At 38.0% G+C, this 21,782-nt stretch overlaps 1 protein-coding gene across 4 annotated transcripts in view; it reads left to right on the forward strand.

Annotated features, from left to right (window-relative positions):
• The window catches only part of ryr3 (ryanodine receptor 3), a 94,674-nt gene that overhangs the window by 54,018 nt on the left and 18,874 nt on the right, over positions 1-21,782 (forward strand). For all 4 annotated transcript variants that reach the window (XM_079888081.1, XM_079888082.1, XM_079888084.1 and 1 more), the window contains 39 exons: positions 51-870; positions 2,648-2,848; positions 4,933-5,035; positions 5,383-5,517; positions 6,452-6,725; positions 7,335-7,449; positions 8,246-8,378; positions 10,087-10,190; positions 10,709-10,844; positions 10,969-11,152; positions 11,292-11,403; positions 11,533-11,653; positions 11,849-12,018; positions 12,312-12,532; positions 12,711-12,801; positions 13,357-13,497; positions 13,963-14,126; positions 14,209-14,287; positions 14,404-14,493; positions 14,572-14,718; positions 14,808-14,867; positions 14,943-15,018; positions 15,109-15,232; positions 15,939-16,054; positions 16,151-16,218; positions 16,342-16,463; positions 16,593-16,642; positions 16,741-16,801; positions 16,894-17,132; positions 17,290-17,371; positions 17,450-17,580; positions 17,779-18,096; positions 18,203-18,443; positions 18,538-18,625; positions 18,713-18,805; positions 18,955-19,125; positions 19,205-19,264; positions 19,348-19,482; positions 20,364-20,476. In XM_079888081.1, the coding sequence (XP_079744207.1) occupies positions 51-870; positions 2,648-2,848; positions 4,933-5,035; positions 5,383-5,517; positions 6,452-6,725; positions 7,335-7,449; positions 8,246-8,378; positions 10,087-10,190; positions 10,709-10,844; positions 10,969-11,152; positions 11,292-11,403; positions 11,533-11,653; positions 11,849-12,018; positions 12,312-12,532; positions 12,711-12,801; positions 13,357-13,497; positions 13,963-14,126; positions 14,209-14,287; positions 14,404-14,493; positions 14,572-14,718; positions 14,808-14,867; positions 14,943-15,018; positions 15,109-15,232; positions 15,939-16,054; positions 16,151-16,218; positions 16,342-16,463; positions 16,593-16,642; positions 16,741-16,801; positions 16,894-17,132; positions 17,290-17,371; positions 17,450-17,580; positions 17,779-18,096; positions 18,203-18,443; positions 18,538-18,625; positions 18,713-18,805; positions 18,955-19,125; positions 19,205-19,264; positions 19,348-19,482; positions 20,364-20,476 (5,889 nt within the window). The remainder of the gene's footprint in view (positions 1-50; positions 871-2,647; positions 2,849-4,932; positions 5,036-5,382; positions 5,518-6,451; positions 6,726-7,334; positions 7,450-8,245; positions 8,379-10,086; positions 10,191-10,708; positions 10,845-10,968; positions 11,153-11,291; positions 11,404-11,532; positions 11,654-11,848; positions 12,019-12,311; positions 12,533-12,710; positions 12,802-13,356; positions 13,498-13,962; positions 14,127-14,208; positions 14,288-14,403; positions 14,494-14,571; positions 14,719-14,807; positions 14,868-14,942; positions 15,019-15,108; positions 15,233-15,938; positions 16,055-16,150; positions 16,219-16,341; positions 16,464-16,592; positions 16,643-16,740; positions 16,802-16,893; positions 17,133-17,289; positions 17,372-17,449; positions 17,581-17,778; positions 18,097-18,202; positions 18,444-18,537; positions 18,626-18,712; positions 18,806-18,954; positions 19,126-19,204; positions 19,265-19,347; positions 19,483-20,363; positions 20,477-21,782) is intronic.

The raw sequence follows: 21,782 nt of genomic DNA on the forward strand, positions 1-21,782 counted from the left end.
TTTCACATTCTAGGGCACCTTTAAACCTCTTCCTGTTTCCCCCACCATAGATGTATCGACATCATGGAGCTGTCGGAAAATGAAGGTCTACGGCAGTTCCACTATCACACTTTAAAGCTTTTTTGCGCCCTTTGTGCCCTGGGCAACACTCGTGTAGCTCACGCCCTCTGCAGCCATCTCGACCAATCGCAGCTCCTGTACACCATTGATAACCAATACCTGACTGGTCAGCTACGTGAAGGCTTTTACAATGTCCTCATTAGCATTCACCTGGAGACAGCCAAAGAGGCCCATCTAATGATGAACAACGAGTTTATAATCCCAGTGACGGACGAGACAAGGAGCATCCGCCTCTTCCCTGATGACTCAAAGCGCCACTGTCTTCCTGGAGTGGGCCTGAGCACCTCACTTACCACTCGCCTCAACTTCTCCCCTCCGTGTTTCATTACCACCAAGCGTTATCAGCCTCTCTATAGCCCCGAGATCCCTCTGGGTATCCTGAAGGAGAAAGCCATCAGTATGCTGACGGAAGCTGTGCAGGGCGGAGGCACCCACATTCGAGATCCTGTGGGCGGAAGCGTCGAGTATCAGTTTGTTCCGATTCTCAAGTTGATTGGCACACTGCTGATAATGGGGGCGTTGACCAGCGAGGAGGTGAGAATCATTCTGCTCCTCGTCGACCCCAGTGTGTTTGGGGACGGTAAGGAGGAGGAGAAACAGACAGCAGTTGCAGAACAAGGAGCCGAGAAAGAGGAGGCCACCAGTAATGAAGAGAAGGCTGTGGAGGCGGGAGAGGAAGAGAGTAAAGAAGCCAAGCAGCTTCCCAAAGGTCTTCTGGAGAAGAGCTTGCCTGAATCGGTCAAACGCCAGGTGAATGACTTGTCTTGTTCATGATGACCTGTCGTTTGCCATGCACATAATTTTCTGATTAATTTTGATATTTTAATCATTATTTAATATTTAATTTATTTAATGATTTAAACTATAAAAATTTTCCTTAAAGGGCTAGTTCACCCAAAAATGAAAATTCTGTCAGTAATTACTCACCCCCATGTTGTTCCAACCCCGTAAGACTTTAGTTCATCTTCGGAACACAAATTAAGATATTTTTATGAGAGCACCACGACGCATGCGCGAGAACTGAGAAGATGGCGCAGATGGGTCTCGATGTAGTGTTTAAAATGGTTCTAAAGTGTGCATTTCCTGGATGTCCGAATCGTAAGAAACCAACGAGAAAACGTAAAAATGCCTTTCTAATGCCGCAAAATGAATGGCTTACCTTTCACACTTTCCCATCAAATGATTGGGAGCGTCATCATCTCAGTTCTTGTGAATGTGTCGTGGCGCTCTCGTGAACTCACGTCAGAGGCCCACACAGAAGAAAATGAATAGTTGAATAAAGTCATAATTTTGGTTTGTTTTTGTGCACAAAAAGTATTCTCGTGGGTTGATAAACTTATGGTTGAGCCACTGTAGTCACTTGGACTATTTTAACGATGTCTTTACTAATTTTTCTGGGCTGGCAGAATATAATTACATAGAAGCCTATGAAGTGAGCCAGCTCTCAGATTTCATAAAAAATATCTTAATTTGTGTTCCGAAGATGAACGAAAGTCTTATGGGGTTGGAACAACATGAGGGTGAGTAATTACTGACAGAATTTTCATTTCTGGGTGAACTAACTCTTTAAAATATATCAAAAGATATATCAAAAGTAAAAAAGTTAAGTTAACTAACTAAATAAATATAAAATAAAAAAGTAAATAAAATCAAAACATCAAAACTGATGTTATTGTTAACTAAAACGATTAAAAGTACTGAAGTACTAAAATGGCTAAAAATTAAATAAAGCTATTTAGAAATATAATAAATAAATAAATAAATAAACACAAAAGCACAACAAAATTACTAAAACTTAAATTACAATTAATAAAAGATAATTCAAAATATTAAATACAAATAAAATATTATAATAGTATTTTCTGTTTATTTTTTAAACTGTTTATACTACTACTTTGTGCGCTTCATTACAGCCACTCGTGACAAGTATATGAATAATACTAGAATAACACTTCTCTAAAAGTGTTTCTTTAACTTTTGTCTGTATATAATATCACCCTGAATTATCAGATTAATGCTTTACAGAAGTTTACATGATTCTTGTGCATTTAGAGACATAGTGACATGTGGTAACCCATACTTGGAATTTGTCCTCTGTATTTAACCCATCCAAGTTAGTGCACACACATTAGGAGTAGTGAGTAGTGAACATACACACTGCAAACACCCGGAGCCGTGGGTGGCCACAGTGGGCAGCCATTTATGCTGTGGCGCCGTGGGAGCGATTGGGGGTTTGGTGCCTTGCTCAGTCATTTCCTGCCGGTACTGAGAATCGAACCAGCAACCTTTAAGTTACCAGTCTGACTACCACGATTGCCCTGACACAAGTATAAACAAGTATAGTGAATTTGAAGTATATGAGTTTAAGTATATGGACGATTTTACAGTAACTGTAAAAGCTTTCTGTGGAAGTGAAAATCTCTAACAAATTTTTCAGGTTTTTAACCTCAACTCTCTGTTACTCTTCTAAAGTAACTATAAGATATATGCATTCAAATGAAGTGGGTTCTGTTTGTTTGTCATGCAGATGTGTGAGCTACTGCACTATTTCTGTGACTGTGAGCTGAAGCAGCGCATTGAGGCTATCGTGGCCTTCTCAGATGATTTTGTATCCAAGCTGCAGTACAATCAGAAGTTCCGCTACAACGAGTTGATGCTAGCCTTCAACATGTCAGCTGCTGTCACTGCCAAGAAGACTAGAGAGTTCCGCTCACCTCCCCAAGAGCAGGTAGGCCTTCATCTTAGACCCACACAGCAGTGTTAATTTTGACAGCAAATTTTGATTTAGTTTTAGTCATAGTCTTTTGACTAAAATGCCATTTAGTTTTAGTCATATTTTAGTCATCTGAATTGTTTTAGTTTTAGTCTAGTTTTAGTCGACGAAATACAATAAGATTTTAGTCGACTAAATCTACAGTAGACTTAGTCGACTAAAATATAATGGGTTTCAATTTAAATGCATTTATTTAGAATTTCTCTAAAATTTCCAAACCCATATACTCCCGGAGAAAACATATATTAACCTGCTAATATGAATGATTTTAATGTTTGAACGTGCAATACAGATACAGATTTAACTACTGTAACTTAAAAAATATCTTAAAATGAAATAAAACCACTTTTCCTACAGTAGAACACAGTCTTTTTTTTTCAATGAATGATATATGAATTCTTTATAACTACTTGCATACATCATTCTCTATTCTTTCAAGCAGACATATTTATTTGTATGAATGAAATATAATTAATCCTTATTAAAGCTATTAACGAGCAGTGAATGCTTTTCTCTTTTTCTTTTGTTGCTTGATCAATAAGGACACAGACCGCATTCGGTTTATTACCCACTGTCACTTTAAGACATCGGTTCATGTCCAGTGACATGCACATAGATACACTCACAACTGTTTAAGAAATAACCGACATAATTTACGTGAATACTTTCCAAAACGGACATTTAGACATAATATTTGTGTGTATTTGTCCATTCAGACAGGAAAGAGAGCTCAATTCAGTCCTCGCGCGCTGTATAGGTGTCTATGTGAATGGCTGCACGCTTCGGGTCGGGTGTGTGCGCACAGAAAACCGTACCGAATATAGCTCTTTTTTTGCGTCGTCACTCTTATTCAGATCTTCATGTCTGCTCTACTCATTCTCCCAGACGTTTACATGTTTTAACGTTTTATGAGACATGCAGCGCATGCCGACTCGTGTGCCACTGGGTAGATCACATCACAGTACAATTGTGCGCATCTACCACAAATGCAGGACATCAGACTGGATCGCTTCCCAAATCGTCACTATCTAACATTTTCGTCTAGTTTTTATTCGTTGACGAAAATGTCAATAGATTTTCGTCATAGTTTTTGTCATTCAAAACTAGTTTTTATTTAGTTATCGTCTCGTTTTCGTCTGTGAAAAAATGTCGTTGACGAAAATAATGACGAAAATTAACACTGCCACACAGAGCCACATTCTTTATAAACCTCAGAATGTCTAAAGGCCTTTAATGACTCTTGAACACTTTAATGACAGACTTCAGACCATCTCCGATGTCTTCATCACATGCAGCATGTTTCACTTCACTTCCTTTGTAATGTAATTCCAAATATATGGTATTTGTTGTTATTATACAAAACTAATGACAAGCCGAGGAATGTAATGTAGACCGAGGAATGTTCCTCCTGCTGTCGTCATGTTTCTTCTGATTTCTGAATGCGACTACATTCTTTTAGATGGGAACTAGAAAACAAACACCTTGGCATCAGAACAGATTGTTGCCTTTTATTTGAATTAGTAGTGCAAATAAACCAGTGCCAAGGTCTTGACTTTATTTTCTTTTGATTTGCACTTTGGGCAGCTCAAAGATTGATTCAGAATGGACATTTTCCCAAATTATTCATGTTTACTTTTTTTAATTACGTGTCTGTTTCGGTCACTGAGAAGATGCATCTTCTGCACCCACTCCATTATTCTCAGAGACACTGCTTGGCAGAACCGTTCACCCTGTTTAAAATACACACATCTACTAACTGAGAAACACCTCTGTACTTTAGCCTTTTACATCATAAGCTCATGTTGGAAATAAACTTGTCTGTCTCTGTAACCAGGGCAACAGAAAGGTTTCCTACAGATACATCTGATTTCCATTAGAATGTTACATAACTTCTGTGAAAGGTTAGGCTTATGCAATCTATATTTCATGATCCATCATATTAAAAAAAGAAGACTTACTTCTCTGAGAATTACTTCTCAGTTATTGCTGTGGTGGAGTGATGCTTTTTTCCTGAAGCAGCATATAACTTTTCATTGCAGATAAACATGCTGTTGAACTTCAGCGCTGGTGATGATTGCACCTGCCCCGAGGAGCTTCAAGAGGAACTTCAAGGCTTCCATGATGACCTTCGACTACATTGTGGTTTGTATTTATCCATTCTTTCCATTGTCCACCTCCATTCTCACCCCATATTTCTCTCTATATAAGTGTGTTGAAAGGTCAAATCAATTTCAAATTCTACTTTATATGAGCTTGTGAAATTTCTATTTTAATTCTACTTCCTTTTAAATCTACAACCTGTTCCAACACAATTCAAATTCAGGAATTAGAATTTTAAAGACATTATTAATTCAACCCTAATACCGGGAAATGCCAGTTGCAGCGCAAATAATTGCAGACAAAGTGAAAGAATGAAGCATTTATATAGTGCTTTAATATGTACTGCTGTAGTTGGATGATAAGGTGTTCATCTTTGTGTATATATGCAGGCATCCCTATGGAAGAGGAGGAGGAGGAACAAGACACATCTCTTAAAGGCCGCCTGATGTCCGTGGTTTACAAGATTAAAGGTCGTCCTCAAAAAACTGAGGAAGAACCAACTGAGCAAGAGCAGGCTGCTCCTAGTAAGGCTCTTGTCAAAAACAAATTCTTCTAACATTTTTTATTTCTTACTGTTTTTTTATGCCTTTTGTTCTGCTTTATCTGGTTACAAAGACTATATCCTGAGGGCCAGAACATTCTAAACCAAAGTGTGCTAACATTTCTAATGAAAAATAACTTGTTAAGCAAAGCATTTGCATTGTTTAACTTGTACAGAATGTGCTTAAAGCTTAGCTGGACTCTCAAAGAAGTAGATCAAAAGGAAGATATGGAAAATAATGTTGTATATATAAACATCTGTTATGAAGTGGAATATTTTTGTCCAAAAGGTCAGCAAAATCTTATCTGATTAGAAATGTATTTCCACTTTGTATTTATTATATAGCCTGCGGAATGAAATGCAGCCAGTACTGAGCTGCAAGTAAGCATAAAAGGCTATTAAGATGGCAAGAATATTAACATAGGCTTGAATCATGTTACCAGCGATGGGTGGACAGGTAGATATTAAAATGGATGTAATTTGCTGATGCTGGATAAAAAGCGCCAGTGCTGCACTCTCTCTTGATGAGAAGAGTAGGGGATTAGAGCAGCTATTCTAAGAACCGCATACGGGGGAAATATGTGAATAGAAAATATTAATAGATGTAACGACATACACTAATGGTCCTAACACATTAAGCATGACTATAGCAGAGGTCTGAAACTTCTTTTACATTATTTTTAAAATTTAATATCAGTAACACAGTTACTATTCACCCTCACTCATTTATTAGTATTATACTATATGTAATATAATACAATATACCAGTTCACCAATTATAGCATTAATCCATATTCAGTGCTTCACATTACAGAGATCTAATTAAAAGCAACAGAGGTGGAAAACATACCAAAAGATACAGAATCCTAAACAAATTCAAATATCTTTTTTTCTTCATCTGCTTTTGTCTTCTCTAGCCAACCTGAAGGAGCTGATATCTCAGACTATGGTCAGCTGGGCTCAGGAGTGCAAAATCCTAGACCCGGAACTGGTTCGCAGCATGTTCAGCCTTTTGAGGAGGCAGTATGATGGCGTCGGTGAGCTGCTCAGAGCTTTGAGGAAGAGCTACACCATCAGTGCCAAGTCTGTAGCGGACGCGATCAACCTGCTGGCCTCACTGGGCCAGATCCGTTCACTACTCAGCGTCCGCATGGGCGAAGAGGAGGGCCAGCTCATGATTGACGGCCTGGGGTAAATTTTCATCTTCCAGTCTTTATGAGGTTTACATTCTACTGAAGATGCACAATATTTTTGTTCCATACTAGTTATCAGTTGATATTAAGAGATTTTTAAATGGTCGACAATATTGGACATTTAATTGTGCATAATCATTTGCCATAGTTTTACATTAAGATTTAATGTAACGCTTATCTAATGCTCATTTAAAGTTAATAAAAAAATAAAAAAAAGAATACTGTTAAATGTAATCTTAAGCAATTTTTCATTCTGTACATTATAGTATTTTGATGCCTAAATTCAATTTTAGTATTTAAAATGACTGTTTTACTGTTTTTTTATTGTAAATTTATTTAGACATTTATTTATTTAATTATTTAAATCATTTTAAATTATGATGATGAATTATATATTTAAATTTATTTAAAATTATTTAATTAATTTTGATGATGAATTATATATTTAAATTTATTTCAAATTATTTAATCAATTTTTTACTGTTTTATTTTCTATTTATTTAGACAAAATAGTACATCATTTTAATATCCACCTTATTGCATTGGCAAGCATCTCTGCATTGTACAGCTACATCCTATAAAATGTGTATCTTATTATTGCATTCAGGGACATCATGAACAACAAAGTGTTTTACCAGCATCCAAATCTGATGCGTGTTCTTGGCATGCACGAGACCGTAATGGAGGTCATGGTCAATGTGCTGGGTGGAGACAAGAATAAGGTACTCCTTTTTTTTTTTTTTTTTTTTTTAGCAAAACTGCACCAAAATAGTTTTTTTCTGGGGTGGGATGCTCTAATTATATTCTGTTGATGTGATGTGTTGTATTGCACATACTTAACAAGTTTCTTCTGTCCATTTTATCAAATGATTAAAAACTAGAAGAATATAGTATTTAGATAATACTGCTTTTTTATGATATTAATAAGATCCTTTGAGTCAGTTGGATACTTGGTCATTGTGTCCAGACCAAAACCCTCTCAGTCAGACTAAACTAAACAACATCTTAAGGGATAACACATAGTACATGGGCAAATACAGCCTGTGTCTAACAGCTTTACACCGTCTTATGCTTAGGGGCAATAAGAGAAGGAATGGGTTGCTTCTCATGCCGGATCTTTTTGGGGTTTGTCGGGAGTCTGGGATGTGAATTAACACCACTGACTTTGCCAGATATGACATTGCCACAGTGTCTCTCATTTCTGCTTGGCAGCCTCATTGAAGAGGCCTCACGCAAAGGGACATGGGTTCCAGGCATTTAGGGTGACCATATTCCCTGCTCAGATGAAGTACAAAACATATTTGCCTGTATTCACGGTGGAGCCTCACATCTCATATTTCCTTAGTCTGGTTTAGCTGTCTCAGGGGCTTCTTTCGATATCTTGAGTATGTTACATTACACACGTTTAACCACCACGTGAGGACATGCACGCAAAAAAGATGAAAGATTAATTTGAAGTGTGAAGGAAATGATCTCCATCTGAGCAGAAGTAAAACGAATGCTGTTTTTAACTCTCAGGAGATTGCCTTCCCCAAGATGGTGGCCAGCTGTTGTCGCTTTCTGTGCTACTTCTGTCGCATCAGCCGTCAGAACCAGAAGTCTATGTTTGACCACCTGAGCTACCTCCTGGAGAACAGCAGCGTGGGGCTGGGTAATCACACACACACACACACACACACACACACACACACACACACACACACACACACACACACACACACACACACACACACACACACACACACACACACACACACACACACACACACACACACAACACATAGTTCTTTAGGGATGCAGGTCAGGCAGGGCTGAATCACAGTATCTGTGTTGCCATGTCCACTTATTGAAATTATTTTGGGCTGTTTTCTTTCTTTCTAAGTTTTTATTATAGAAATAGTCACATATTTTAGCTTTCTGTGGGGTGCAAAAATGACATATACTGTACTGCATAGGGCCACAATTTAAAGGAGAGTGGCAAAAATTGCTATTGAGCTCCATAGCACAATAAAGGCCACTAATAGCAATGAACAAATATCCCCACCTGTGGTTTGAGCCACAGTCTGTGTATTATTATTAATCTTTGTACTTTTTGTTTGTCCTTACCTCCTGTTTTTTAGCCTTTCTCAGCCTATCCCCAACTCCAATGATGTGTAAATGATTAAGATTGGCAGTTGTACATACAGTAGGAAACGTTATTTTTGTAAAAGGATATACTGTAATTAATAAATTATCTTTTCAATTAATTGTATTTACACTAATTATATTACACTACCATTATAAAGATTGGGGTCAGTAAGATTTTTTTTATGTTCTTGAAAGCCTCTTATGCTCACCAAGGCTGCATTTATTTGATCAAAAATACAGTAAATAGTGTTACAATTTAACTGTTTTCTATTTTAATTTAATTTATTCCTGTGATGGCAAAACTAAATTTCTAAATTACTCCAGTCTTCAGTGCCATACGATCCTTCAAAAATCATTCTATGATGATTTAGTCCTCAAAAAAATGTCTTGGTTTCGTATGTAACCCTCGTTCCCTGAAGGACGTAACGTCGAACGTGACTGACTGAAAGAGAACATTTTCTATTAGCAATATTGAACAGTTGAACAGTTGTGCTGCTTAATATTTAGTGGAAAACAGGATACATTTTTTCAGGATTCATGGATCAGAAGGTTCAAAAGAACAGCATTTATATTAAATAAATTTCGTATAGTTTCGTAACTTTATAAATGACGTTACTGCCATTTTTGCTCAATTGAATGTGTCCTTGCTGAATAAAAGTTTTACGCAAGTTTATGCTGTAGTAAATTACATCAATGTAACAGGCAATTCTCCTTGATCCGCCCCAAAAACAAAACTGCTGCTTATGTTGGTGCAGAAACTCATTTATTTCAGGTTACTTGTTTTTCGAGCAAGATCTGGCAACACTGCACAATGCGCTGTTTTGACTGTGAATAATAGCTTGTGCAGCTAAGACCACCTGACTCTGCAGGAGTTGTTTCCTATAACGGCACGTTATTGAGCAGCTGAGAGCCCACTTACACCTTTATAGTCCTTATCACTCCAAGATTAATGACAGGACAGATCAGATCAGATGAAGATAATGCCGCAAGCTGCAAACCAGGGTGTGAAGCATCCAAAGATGTACAGTTTTATGTTAACATATCTTCATGCTGCATAGATAGTGTTGTAGTCTTCATTTTTTATTTCAGTAATATAAGCTCACTGATTGAGTTATACAGAGCAGCTGTATAAAAAGTAAAAAAAAGTAAAGACTGCCATCTGCTGGTGATTGTAAATCCGAAAATCTACTGTCTCTAGTGGCCATATGGAGATAACTTTAGTTTCTTTCCAGCTTGTCCAACCATGAGAGGCTCCACACCTTTAGACGTAGCTGCGTCCTCTGTGATGGACAACAACAGTTTGGCTCTGGCACTAGAGGAACCTGATCTTGAGAAGGTAATCAGTTACTACAACATCAGCCCTGTTCATGTAATACTTCTTAATAAAATGTATAAAAATAACTTACAGAAGGGTTGATTGTAAAGAAAAAATTTGGTATAAGTTAAAAAGCTGATATTTTGATTCTTTAGTTTTGGTGGTTCAGTGTGAGGAATATAAATGTGAAATTTTTGATTTCAGTTTAAGCACCCTAGATAAACTTCTGGTGGCACTGTATATTTACGACTTACAAACGAGGCTCTCCTCATTTGTAAGTGGCTTTGGATAAAAGCATCTGCTAAATAATTAAATGTAAATTAACAATTGAGGTAGAAGTTTCTAAAAGACTTATGAGGTTCACTGAGCTTTTAATAGAGCACAGCAAGGATCAGACTATATTTCTTATGATTTAATTGATGTAATGTGTTGCAATGCCTAATAAAGTTTCCTGCCAAATGGTTGCCAATTAAATTTACCTAAGCCAGTTTTTAGTGCCATTTGGATTTCATTTTGGATTCTGTCCATGTGTTTTTCAGGTGGTTACATATCTGGCAGGCTGTGGGTTACAGAACTGCCCAATGCTCATTGCCAGGGGATACCCAGACATTGGCTGGAACCCAATAGAAGGAGAACGCTATTTGTCCTTCCTACGGTTTGCTGTTTTTGTCAATGGTTAGTACTTTTTACCAATAATACTTGTTTTGGATGACTTTCTGTATCTTGGTTAATAGAAAATGACTTCATGATCATTATGCAAATATTGTTTCTTCTTTTGTGTGTGTTCTGGTCATCTCAGGTGAAAGTGTTGAAGAGAACGCTAATGTCGTTGTGAAGCTTTTGATCAGGCGTCCGGAGTGCTTTGGACCTGCTCTTAGAGGAGAGGGAGGTCAAGGTTTACTCGCTGCCATGAAGGAAGCCATCAAGATCTCAGAAGATCCTGCTTTAGACCTGCCCAACTTACCTGAAGGGGTTGCACCAACGTAAGACCACTTAATTCTTCCATATATCTGCATAATCTGCCATTTTATGTTAGGTTTGAGTTGTAGTTGAGATGTCCTTTGACCTCAGGATTGAGCGAGCATGATTTAAAATAAGCAAGTCTGCTTTTTGTTTTGACAGGGTTGGGAAGGATGAAGAGGAGGAGGAGGAGGTTGCCCACATGGGCAACTCTATTATGTCCTTCTACTCAGCCCTTATTGATCTTCTGGGCCGATGTGCACCTGAGATGCATGTGAGTGCTCCTTTCTGACACATTTTATTGATTTACAAAGCTGGGGACAAAGCATTCAGTTTCCTCCAGTAAAGTGCTGTTGAACTGTACACGGCCTCACTTTAATGTTATACTGATGCTGTTTTACAGCTTATAAACAAAGGGAAAGGTGAAGCATTGCGTATCCGTGCCATCCTCCGTTCCCTAGTACCCACTAAAGATTTGGTTGGAATAATCAGTATTCCTCTCAAAATGCCGGTCGTCAATAAAGGTTTGTACAAGTCACTAGATGCCTTTGAAAGAGTCTGAAGACATAATCTCTGAAACTTATTATGCGCATAAGATTGATTGATGCTATTACTCTTTCAATGTCATCTTCATCCCTACGTGTCTCATTATCTGTGCTTCTTGTTCCGCAGACATTACAACCCTAATGTCTTTTTGTTTAACTCTTTCGGCTGCTTAGATGGTACTGTGACGGAGCCAGATATGAATGCCAGCTTTTGTCCAGAGCACAAGGCGCCCATGGTGCTTTTCCTGGACCGTGTCTATGGCATTGACGACCAAAGCTTCTTGTTGCACCTGCTTGAGGTTGGCTTCCTGCCAGACCTGCGAGCTTCAGCCTCCCTGGACTCGGTAAGGGTGCTGTGCGGAGAAAAACAGAGAAAAGTTGCAGACATAAATTTATCATGCTTTGTGTGAAAAAGCCTAAAAGTTTAATGTGATGTCAACCATTTAACATAGTGATTTAGCAGTAGCAAAAAGTAGATATGAATACTAAAAAGAATATTTAACCTATTAAATTTGAATGATTGCTATAGTATTAAGAATGCATGTTGTAGTTTTGCATTATTATAATATAATTAATAATTATAAAAATGTAAACATACAACTCAGTTGCCTGATTTGTGTTATTTTGTGTTCATCAGGAGGTGCTCAGGACTACCGAGACAGCCCTGGCCATGAACCGCTACGTTGGATCCGCAGTGCTTCCTCTGCTGACCCGCTGTGCTCATCTGTTCACTCACACTGAGCACCATGCAATGCTCGTTGACTCTACGCTTCACACCATCTATCGCCTCTCAAAGGGCCGATCACTCACCAAGGCACAGAGAGATGCTATTGATGAATGTCTAATGGCCATCTGCATGTAAGAACCTCCTTAAAAAAAACTTTAGCTGAGAGGCTGGGATGCTTTCCTCAGCTCAGTGAAAACTCAAACTGCATTTTCATGCTATAGATAACTCTAAATTAGAGGTTAGGTATCATCTGATGTTATACTTTATACTTTGTTTATACATGTTTATGTATGTTTATACTTTCTACAGGCATCTGCGGCCGTCAATGCTACAGCAACTTTTGCGTCGTCTTGTGTTTGATGTCCCACAGCTTACAGAGTACTGTAAGATGCCCATTAATGTGAGTCTAGTGAACTATAAATGTCCATACACTACCGTTCAAAAGTTTGGGGTTGTTATGATTTCTTAATTGCATTAAGGGACACATTTTGCCATTGTGTTTACCTGATAACAGGGCACACTTCATCCCTGGTGAAAAGTTCCTCTTCATTACAGTGAGGTCACTCGACTCACAGTTATAGCTTCTGTGATTTGACAGCTTCACACACCTTGCAAACACACAGAGCATCTGGATTACACATTACCTTATGCAAATGTCAATATGAGTCACCACAGATCCTCGTATTCGTGAGCCTTTGATAGGCAGGTGTAAGCACCTTGTCTCTCTGGTGGTAGCTGTCTCACCCCTACCACAGGGCAAGGTTATCAGAAGAGTGCTTGGTAGACCACACACCATTGAATTATTTAGTGAACCAATACAAATTCCCTAAATTAAATCCAAATATAAAATGAACCTTTATTCTAGTTTTTTTTTTTACCCAAGACAATACTTGAATATTATTTAAAGTATCCTGAATGTTGACGGCCTAATCCACATATCTGTTTATCCTCGCAGCTTTTGACGAATCACTATGAGCAGAATTGGAAGTACTACTGTCTGCCAATGGGCCTGGGCAGCTATGGAATGGCATCAGAGGAGGAACTCCACCTCACCAAGAAACTCTTCTGGGGACTTTTTGACTCTCTGTCTCAAAAGGTACAAAATATACTTCAGTGTAAATTTGGGGTGTCAATCAAACAAACATAGTAATGACTTGTAATACAAATTATTATTAATTATTATGACATAAAATGCATTGAATAGACATTAAAAAGGTTGATTTGGAAGTCTGCAATAATTTTTAAATTGTTGGTCAAGGTACACTTCTGAGGTCATCCTGTCAAGTCTCACTGTTTTTCAACAAAAAAAATGAAGCTGTTAATTTTAATATGATTCAGTTTTTAAAAATGCGCCTACCTTTTGGTAGTAGTGTGATTAAGGAAGAATGAACAATTCTGTTAATTTTTAAACACGTTATTTTTTATATAATTAATAATGATAAATGAAAACACTACATTTACAGCCCCACTATAAATGTAATTAAAAGTTATTTCACTAAATTAATTAAACCACAAAGATATTATCAAACCTTGCTCTTTGACTCCATATTCTGTCTTGCAGAAATATGATGCAGAGCTTTTCAAAATGGCCATGCCGTGTCTGAGTGCCATAGCCAGTGCATTACCACCTGACTACGTGGACTCCAGCCCAGGTTCCACATTAGTTAAGCAGGCCTCTGTGGATGCGCAAGGCAACTTCGACCCCCAGCCTGTTAGCACTGCTAAGTAAGTACCATAGAAACACTGAAAATTGCATCATTCATTTGAACTTTATGTGGACTTCATTACATACCGTTTTGTTTTTCAGTATCTCGCTCCCTGAAAAACTAGATTACATTGCAAGCAAGTTTGCGGAGCATACTCATGAGAAATGGTCCTCTGAGAAGGTTGGACAATGTTAAAACTCATCTCATTAATCTTGCGTGTTCATTGTGTCACTAGAGCTCTTCTTCTGTTGAATTAGACAAAAGATGACTGCTTGTTTTATTTTGTATGGTGATAGATCGCTCTTGGCTGGTCTGCGGGTGATAAATTAGATGACAAAGCTAAAACTCATCCGCTTCTGAAACCATACAAAGCACTTAGTGAAAAGGTACACATACATTTTCTGTATTGACTTTTGTCTCTAACATGCAAAGTTTAATCTACTCAAATCTGTCACTTTGTATAGGAAAGGGAGACTTATCGCTACCCTGTGAAAGAGACTCTAAAGAGCATGTTGGCAATGGGATGGAACATTGAGAGGACTAGAGAAGGAGAGGCCAGGTCGCAGCAAAAGGAAACAGAAAAACAACGCAAAGTATCAGAGTCCTCACAGGTAACGGAGGACAGAGTTTCTTTCTTTATAGTGTTAATCAACAAATCAATGCATTTAGGACATTGAGTTGCCTCTTCTTCACTTTACAGGGTGAGTTTAATCCAGCCCCACAAGATTTGGAAAATGTTATTCTATCAAGGGAACTACAGGCAAGTGTGAATCAGACTCTTAAAAACAATAGATAACTCATATGCTGTGTATTAAACCGTTAATCATTTCAACAGGCAATGGTTGAAACAGTTGCAGAAAATTACCACAACATTTGGGCAAAGAAGAAGAAGAAGGAACTTGACAGTAAAGGTGACGCTTTTCTCCTGGAAAAGTCTGTTTGGCTCAATCCTGTCTAAGCAGTCCCAGGTGCATTGACTCATTGTGTGTTGTCATTGAAAGGAGGAGGAAATCATCCATTGTTGGTACCGTACGACACGCTGACAGCGAAGGAGAAGTACAGAGACAGAGAGAAGGCCCAGGAGCTCTTTAAATTTGTTCAGGTCAATGGATATGCCATCAGCAGGTCAGTGCACTAACAATGTTTTACTTGAATAATCAGAAAAAAAATATAATGAAAGAAATAATTTAGGAAATTTTACTTTAATTTGGCATGGGTGCATTTATATATTAATCATTTTACATTTCAAATAAATGCTGTTCTTTTAGTCTTTCTATTCATTCACAAAAAAATATTAAACTGCACAACTGTTTTTTAACATTGATGATAATAATAATAATAATAATAAAAAGTTTCTTGAGCACCAAATCAGCATATTAGAATTATTTATGAAGGATCATGAGACACTGAAAATTGGAGTAATGGCTGCTGAAAATAAAAATAAAATATATTTTTTTAAACTCTTTTTACTGTAATTTTGATCAAATAAATGCCGCCTTGGTAAGCAATAGAGAATTATTTCAAAAACTAACCCAATTATTTGATTGTTATTATACAAAACATCCAAATGATATAAATAATCCAAATTAAACTTAGATACTAAACAGAGATAAGAGGTATTCAGATAATAATAATAATAATTATATACACAATATTTGGCCCAGTGTTTGCACTATGAGTAATATTTCATATTCGATATTAAGGACATTTTTCTTACGTTTGTTAGTACTGTGGGGGTCGCCACTTGATTTACAATCTGGGTCTCGAAGCACTATATTACATGAAGTGTGCAACAGTGATCTCTTTATTAATGTTTTTTTTCTGTATGCAGAGGTCTGAAGGACCTGGAGCAAGATTCCTCTTCTATGGAAAAAAGGATTGCCTATAAGTTCCTCAAGAGGCTCTTGAGTTATGTTGATTCTGCACAGGAGTTTATCGCCCATCTTGGTGAGAAAAGATGACAAATATTCTGGAAACAATTAAAGATTGATATGTTTACATAAAAAGTTGATCAGTTGTTTTCTTTGCATGACATTTTTTTAGAGGCTATGGCTTCCAGTGGGAAGACGGACAAATCTCCCCATGATCAAGAGATCAAGTTTTTTGCTAAGGTAGCATTCCGTTTTCAAGCAGACACTCTTTTACCATATGCAGAACAGTCTTCAAACTTCATATTTTATGGGAGTTAGAGGCCAGTTTTTAAAAGGTTTTTCTCTTGATTGGTTAAAACACAGGTTCTGCTGCCCCTCATAGACCAGTACTTCAAGAACCACTGCATGTACTTCCTGTCAACCCCCAACATCAACCTTAGCAGCAGTGGCTACGCATCCAACAAAGAGAAGGAGATGATCACCAGGTGCTGCTGTTACAACTGTTTGTCCTGAGAAGGGAGAGAGGGTTGTATATTGCGTAGCAAAGTAGAGTGCATATTTGGATGCAATAATTGTTTTATGGACAGTACTAACTTGAACCATTCTTTTGTTAGTCTTTTCTGTAAGCTGGCAGCCCTTGTCAGACATAGGATTTCACTCTTTGGTAAGACATCTCAAAGCATTCAAATTCTTTTCAAAAATGAGCTTCATTTTGCCTGGTTATACCTCATTTCACTGATTTAAGACTGTTTGTTCTTTCAGGAAGTGACTCCACCACCATGGTGAGCTGCTTACACATCCTGTCACGCTCACTGGACTTCAGGTAGTGAGCAAAGTCTGCAAATAGTGCAATACGAATCAGTCAATGGTGATTGATGTCTAAGTTGTTTTGATCTGATTCTGTTCTTACTGTAGGACTGTGATGAAGTCTGGCTCAGAGCTGGTGAAGGCTGGTATCAGGACTTTCTTCGAGAATGCAGCGGAAGACCTGGAGAAGACTCTGGAGAACTTGAAGCTAGGGAAGTTGGGTCAGTCACGCTCTCAGATGAAGGGCGTTACCCAGATCATCAACTACACCACAGTGGCCCTGCTGCCCATCCTGACGGTTGTCTTTCAGCATATCACCCAACACCAGTTTGGAGCAGAGCTGCTATGTAAGTGAGCTATGATGTTAGTCTCATGAATTGGTTCTTTTTAGTGAGTCAAAAACATACAGTGCAACCAGTCCAGCCTGAAAAATTGGATTTGCATGCCACTATTTGCTCTTAAAATCATTATATTCCTCAAAATATTTGTCCTTGTATGTTTTAGTGGATGACATTCAGCTGTCCTGCTACCGCATCCTGACCAGCCTGTACTCATTGGGCAGTGGCAAGAACATCTATGTGGAAAAGTACAAAAAACTTTATTTCTTTCTGATGGAGCTATCCATTTCTTCTTGAAATTGAGACCAATATGTTGGTTTTTACAGACAGCTGCCCTCTCTGGGTGAATGTTTATCTACCCTGGTTGGAGCCATGCCTGTTGCTTTCCTGGAACCCCACCTAAATATGCACAATCCCCAATCTGTCTTCAACACCAAGACACCAAGAGAACGAGCTAGTGAGTATATATTTTTCAGAATCTGAGACTATTTTAAATCATTTGGAATTCAGTAAGAAACCATACAGTGAAAATATGGTTCATTTGCAGCCAATCATAATAGGCAAATTGGTCTTTTGATGACAGTGGGTTATTAATTTTTTTAAAGAAAAAACATGATTTCAAAAATTCCCAGCCCTAATACCGAATGTTTTACAGTTTTGAGCATGCCAGACACCGTGGATGAGATGTGTCATGAGATGCCTCATCTAGACGGCCTAATGAAGGACATTGGGGAGATTTCTGAAACTGGAGCACGCTATACAGAGATGCCACAGGTCATCGAGGTCATCCTTCCCATGTTGTGTAACTACCTGTCTTACTGGTGGGAAAAAGGTCCAGATAACTCCCCAGTTGATGCCAATTGCTGCACAACTGTCACATCTGAGCATCTCAGCCTCATCCTGGGCAATATCCTCAAGATTCTAAACAACAACCTTGGCATTGATAACGCCCCCTGGATGAAAAGACTTGCAGGTGAGGGTGAATTTGAATTGGAAATGATGTTTAACCTGCTTTAATACAGGATGATTGCAAAATATCAGGACAATTCTCAAATATCTGTCAACTCCCTCATATGTAGTATACACCCAGCCGATCATTAGCAGGGCTAGCGCAGATCTCCTGAGAGCGCACTTCCTGCCAACGCTGGAGAAACTGAAGAAGAAAACAGTGAAGATAGTGACTGAGGAGGAGCTGCTTAAGGCTGAAAGCAGGATAGACACTCAGGAAGCTGAACTGCAGATTCTGGATGAGTTTGCTGTTCTCTGCAGGGATCTGTATGCCTTCTATCCGATGCTCATTCGTTATGTGGACAACAATAGGTATTTATGCCATAACCTGTGAGGGAGCTGCTAAACTTTTTTAATAAACAAGAATGAAAACAAAACAATAACTATCTCTCTTTTGACAATCTAGATCCACATGGCTGAAGGAACCACATTCAGATTCAACTGAACTTTTCAAAATGGTGTCGGAGATTTTCATCCTTTGGTGTAAATCTCATGTAAGTTCTCTGTATTGCTCCAAAGAATAATTTTAAGGACTTGCAAATAAAAGACTTCCAAAAGCTGTTTCTGCTCTTTGTCCATAGAACTTTAAAAGGGAAGAGCAAAATTTTGTGGTGCAAAATGAAATTAACAACCTGGCATTCCTTACTGGAGACAGCAAGACGAAGATGTCAAAGGTAAGTATGTTTATAATTGTCCGCTATATTAAATTGTACCCAAAAGCTCTGGGCTAATTACCCAGTAAACATGTGCTCATGAAAACAAAAAGCCATTATAAGATCTATAGAGCCATATGTGTTTAAGATATATTGCTTTGTAAAACTAGTCTGGAGGTCAGGACCAAGAAAGAAGAGGAAAAAAAAGAAAAGGAGAGTTGTACTCCATCCAGACGTCCCTTATTGTAGCTGCTCACAAGAAGATGCTGCCTATTGGCCTGAACATGTGCACTCCTGGAGACCAGGAGCTCATATCCCTCGCCAAGATCCGGTACAGTCTGGTGAGTGTATGTGTTGTTGTCTTAATTATTCTCGATAAGTGATCTCCAACAAGCCTCTAACAATATCTCCCTTTAACAGAAAGACACAGATGATGAGGTTAAGGATTACCTGAGGAAGAACCTCCATCTTCAGGAGAAGGTCTGGAGGAGCAAAGTCTAACATACACGATTAGATGCTGAAATGTTGACACTGTCTTATTGGTTTTTCTTGTCTCATCACAGTCGGCAGATCCAGCAGTGCAGTGGCAGCTGAACCTCTATAAAGATGTTGTGGTGAAGAGTGAGGGAGCTCCAGACCCAGAGCAAAACGTGGAGAGAGTTCAGGCCATCTCTGCTGCTGTCTACCACCTTGAACAGGTACAATAGGCATACAAAATAAATCCACCATGCTCATATAATGCCATTACACATCTGCCTACACCGGGTCAGGAACCTTGTTTATTGGGAAACACTTAACACTCAACAGGTTCAATTAGTTAATGCATCAGTTATCATGAACTAACAATAAAAAATACCTTAACAGCATTTATTATTCTAGGTTCATGTTAATTTCTACATACTCTATGCTAATAAATGTAACATTTTAAGTAGGTCTGGGAAAATAAAACATTCATTTTTGCAATTAATATTTGCTGTTTAACACGTTATGGTAATTAAAAATAATTAACACAGCATACTTTTTTTTTTTCACTTCCTGAGGTACAATAGCTATGCTAATGTCTTTCATTTACATCCTTCGGCTAGCGTTACAGTGTATGATCACACTATCTGTGCGCCGCTCACAGCTTTTAAGTTTTAGGTACACTTAAATTAAAAGTTGTTGTAATATTGGTAATGTTCTGTAATTGTTAATAAATGATGAATAAAACTAATATGATAATCGAGCCGTCATTCATAGAAGGCCTTTATAAAAAAATGCCATTAAAAAAATATTGAATATGTAAAATGCTGTCTTTATGTTTCTTCTACGTCAATTTGGAGATTTAATGTGAAAATATATTTATAACTCTGTGATCTTTTTTTAATCGATCAACAACCCTAATTTTATTAATTGTATTTTGAACCATGAACAGACACTTACTATGAACTTCAAATGAACTCCAAATTGTGATTTATCCAAAAAGATGTTATCTTAGTGAGTCTGTTTTGTCATCAACACCAAGTAGACTTATAAATGAATGTTTTACTTCCCAGTGTGATTACTGAATTTTTTTATTAACCATTTATTTCACTCTCAGGTTGAGCTGCCACTTAGGAACAAGAAGATGGTGTTTCAGAAGCTGCTGTCAAAGCAACGAAAGCGTGCCGTAGTGGCCTGTTTCCGAATGGCACCACTCTACAACTTACCAAGGTATGTTCTTGAAAGCCTTTGTATTAAAATTCCAACTTTGCAATATACATTCACAGAATTCAGCTTTAAAATGTACTGACTCAATGGACAGTAGATACTTCTGAAAGTTTCCTTGATAGCTATTCCTTCCTTCCAAATGCATCTGAATGCATTCCGTACTCCCTCTAGTGCAGGGGTCTCCAACACGTCGCTCGTGAGCTACCAGTAGCTCGTGGCCTGATTGGAGGTAGCTCGCCAAGACAATGGCTGCATCCAAAATCGCATACTTCCCTACTATATAGTAGCCGAAATACAGTATATGACAAAAGTATGTCAAAATTCACAGTACTCATAAAAGAGTAGATAAATAATACCCGGATGACCTACTACTTCCGGCGAGATTCTGAAGTGTGCATACGATGAACACTTTACCATCCCATGAGGCCACGGGAGAGGATTTGTGAATGGCAGTGAAGCAACGCAACTGAAGCTGGTAGGTCACATGATAATGAGAACATGGCGAATGTAGTATGTACTGATTACATTCATACTACACACATTCGAGCTATGTAGATTAGTTTTTTTAGCGGTCATGAAGTAATTACTTATTCAAAATAAGGAAGCTATCTTCTCCAGAGTATGTGATTTCGGACACAGCTGTACTTTTCATCCAGTCAGATTGAGCTAATATAGACCGTTGTCCCACCCTCTCCATTGCAAATCAAGTATTTATTTGACATTTCGACCATGAGGTTATTTGTTTTATTTATGAACCTGCAGATGTAATTACAATATGACAGAATAACAACCAACAACAGGGGAAAAAACTATCAGGAAGTTTCACTCAAGCATGACATCATGTTTATACGGATACAAGGCAGTATTAGCTAGAAAACTTTGTTTGCATCTGGATGATTAAAGACAGCGTTCAAGCGAAGAAAAGGGAAAAAAAGAGAGTGAGTTTTTCTTTACAAATATAGGCTAAAGATGTGTGTGCCTAATTTGCGGCGATTGCAATACAGTAACTTGAGCCTCTTGGCTTTTCTATCCAAGTTGCTCTTTTAAAATTCAGAACAAAAATTATTGTTTCATATTTTAATTAAAGGGGGGGTGAAATGCTATTTCATGCATACTGAGTTTTTTACACTGTTAAAGAGTTGGATTCCCATGCTAAACATGGACAAAGTTTCAAAAATTAAATTGTACGTTTCCGGTTTGTCACAAGTTTCGGAAAGTTTTTTTCGAGTATGGGCATGTGTGACGTCAGATGTAGCGGAATTTCCTTATACGGGTCCTAAGGGCACTTCTCCGGAAGGACGCGGGCGCG

Source organism: Squalius cephalus, assembly GCF_949319135.1.
Source record: "Squalius cephalus genome assembly, chromosome: 12".
In the NCBI taxonomy this organism is placed as follows: domain Eukaryota; kingdom Metazoa; phylum Chordata; class Actinopteri; order Cypriniformes; family Leuciscidae; genus Squalius; species Squalius cephalus.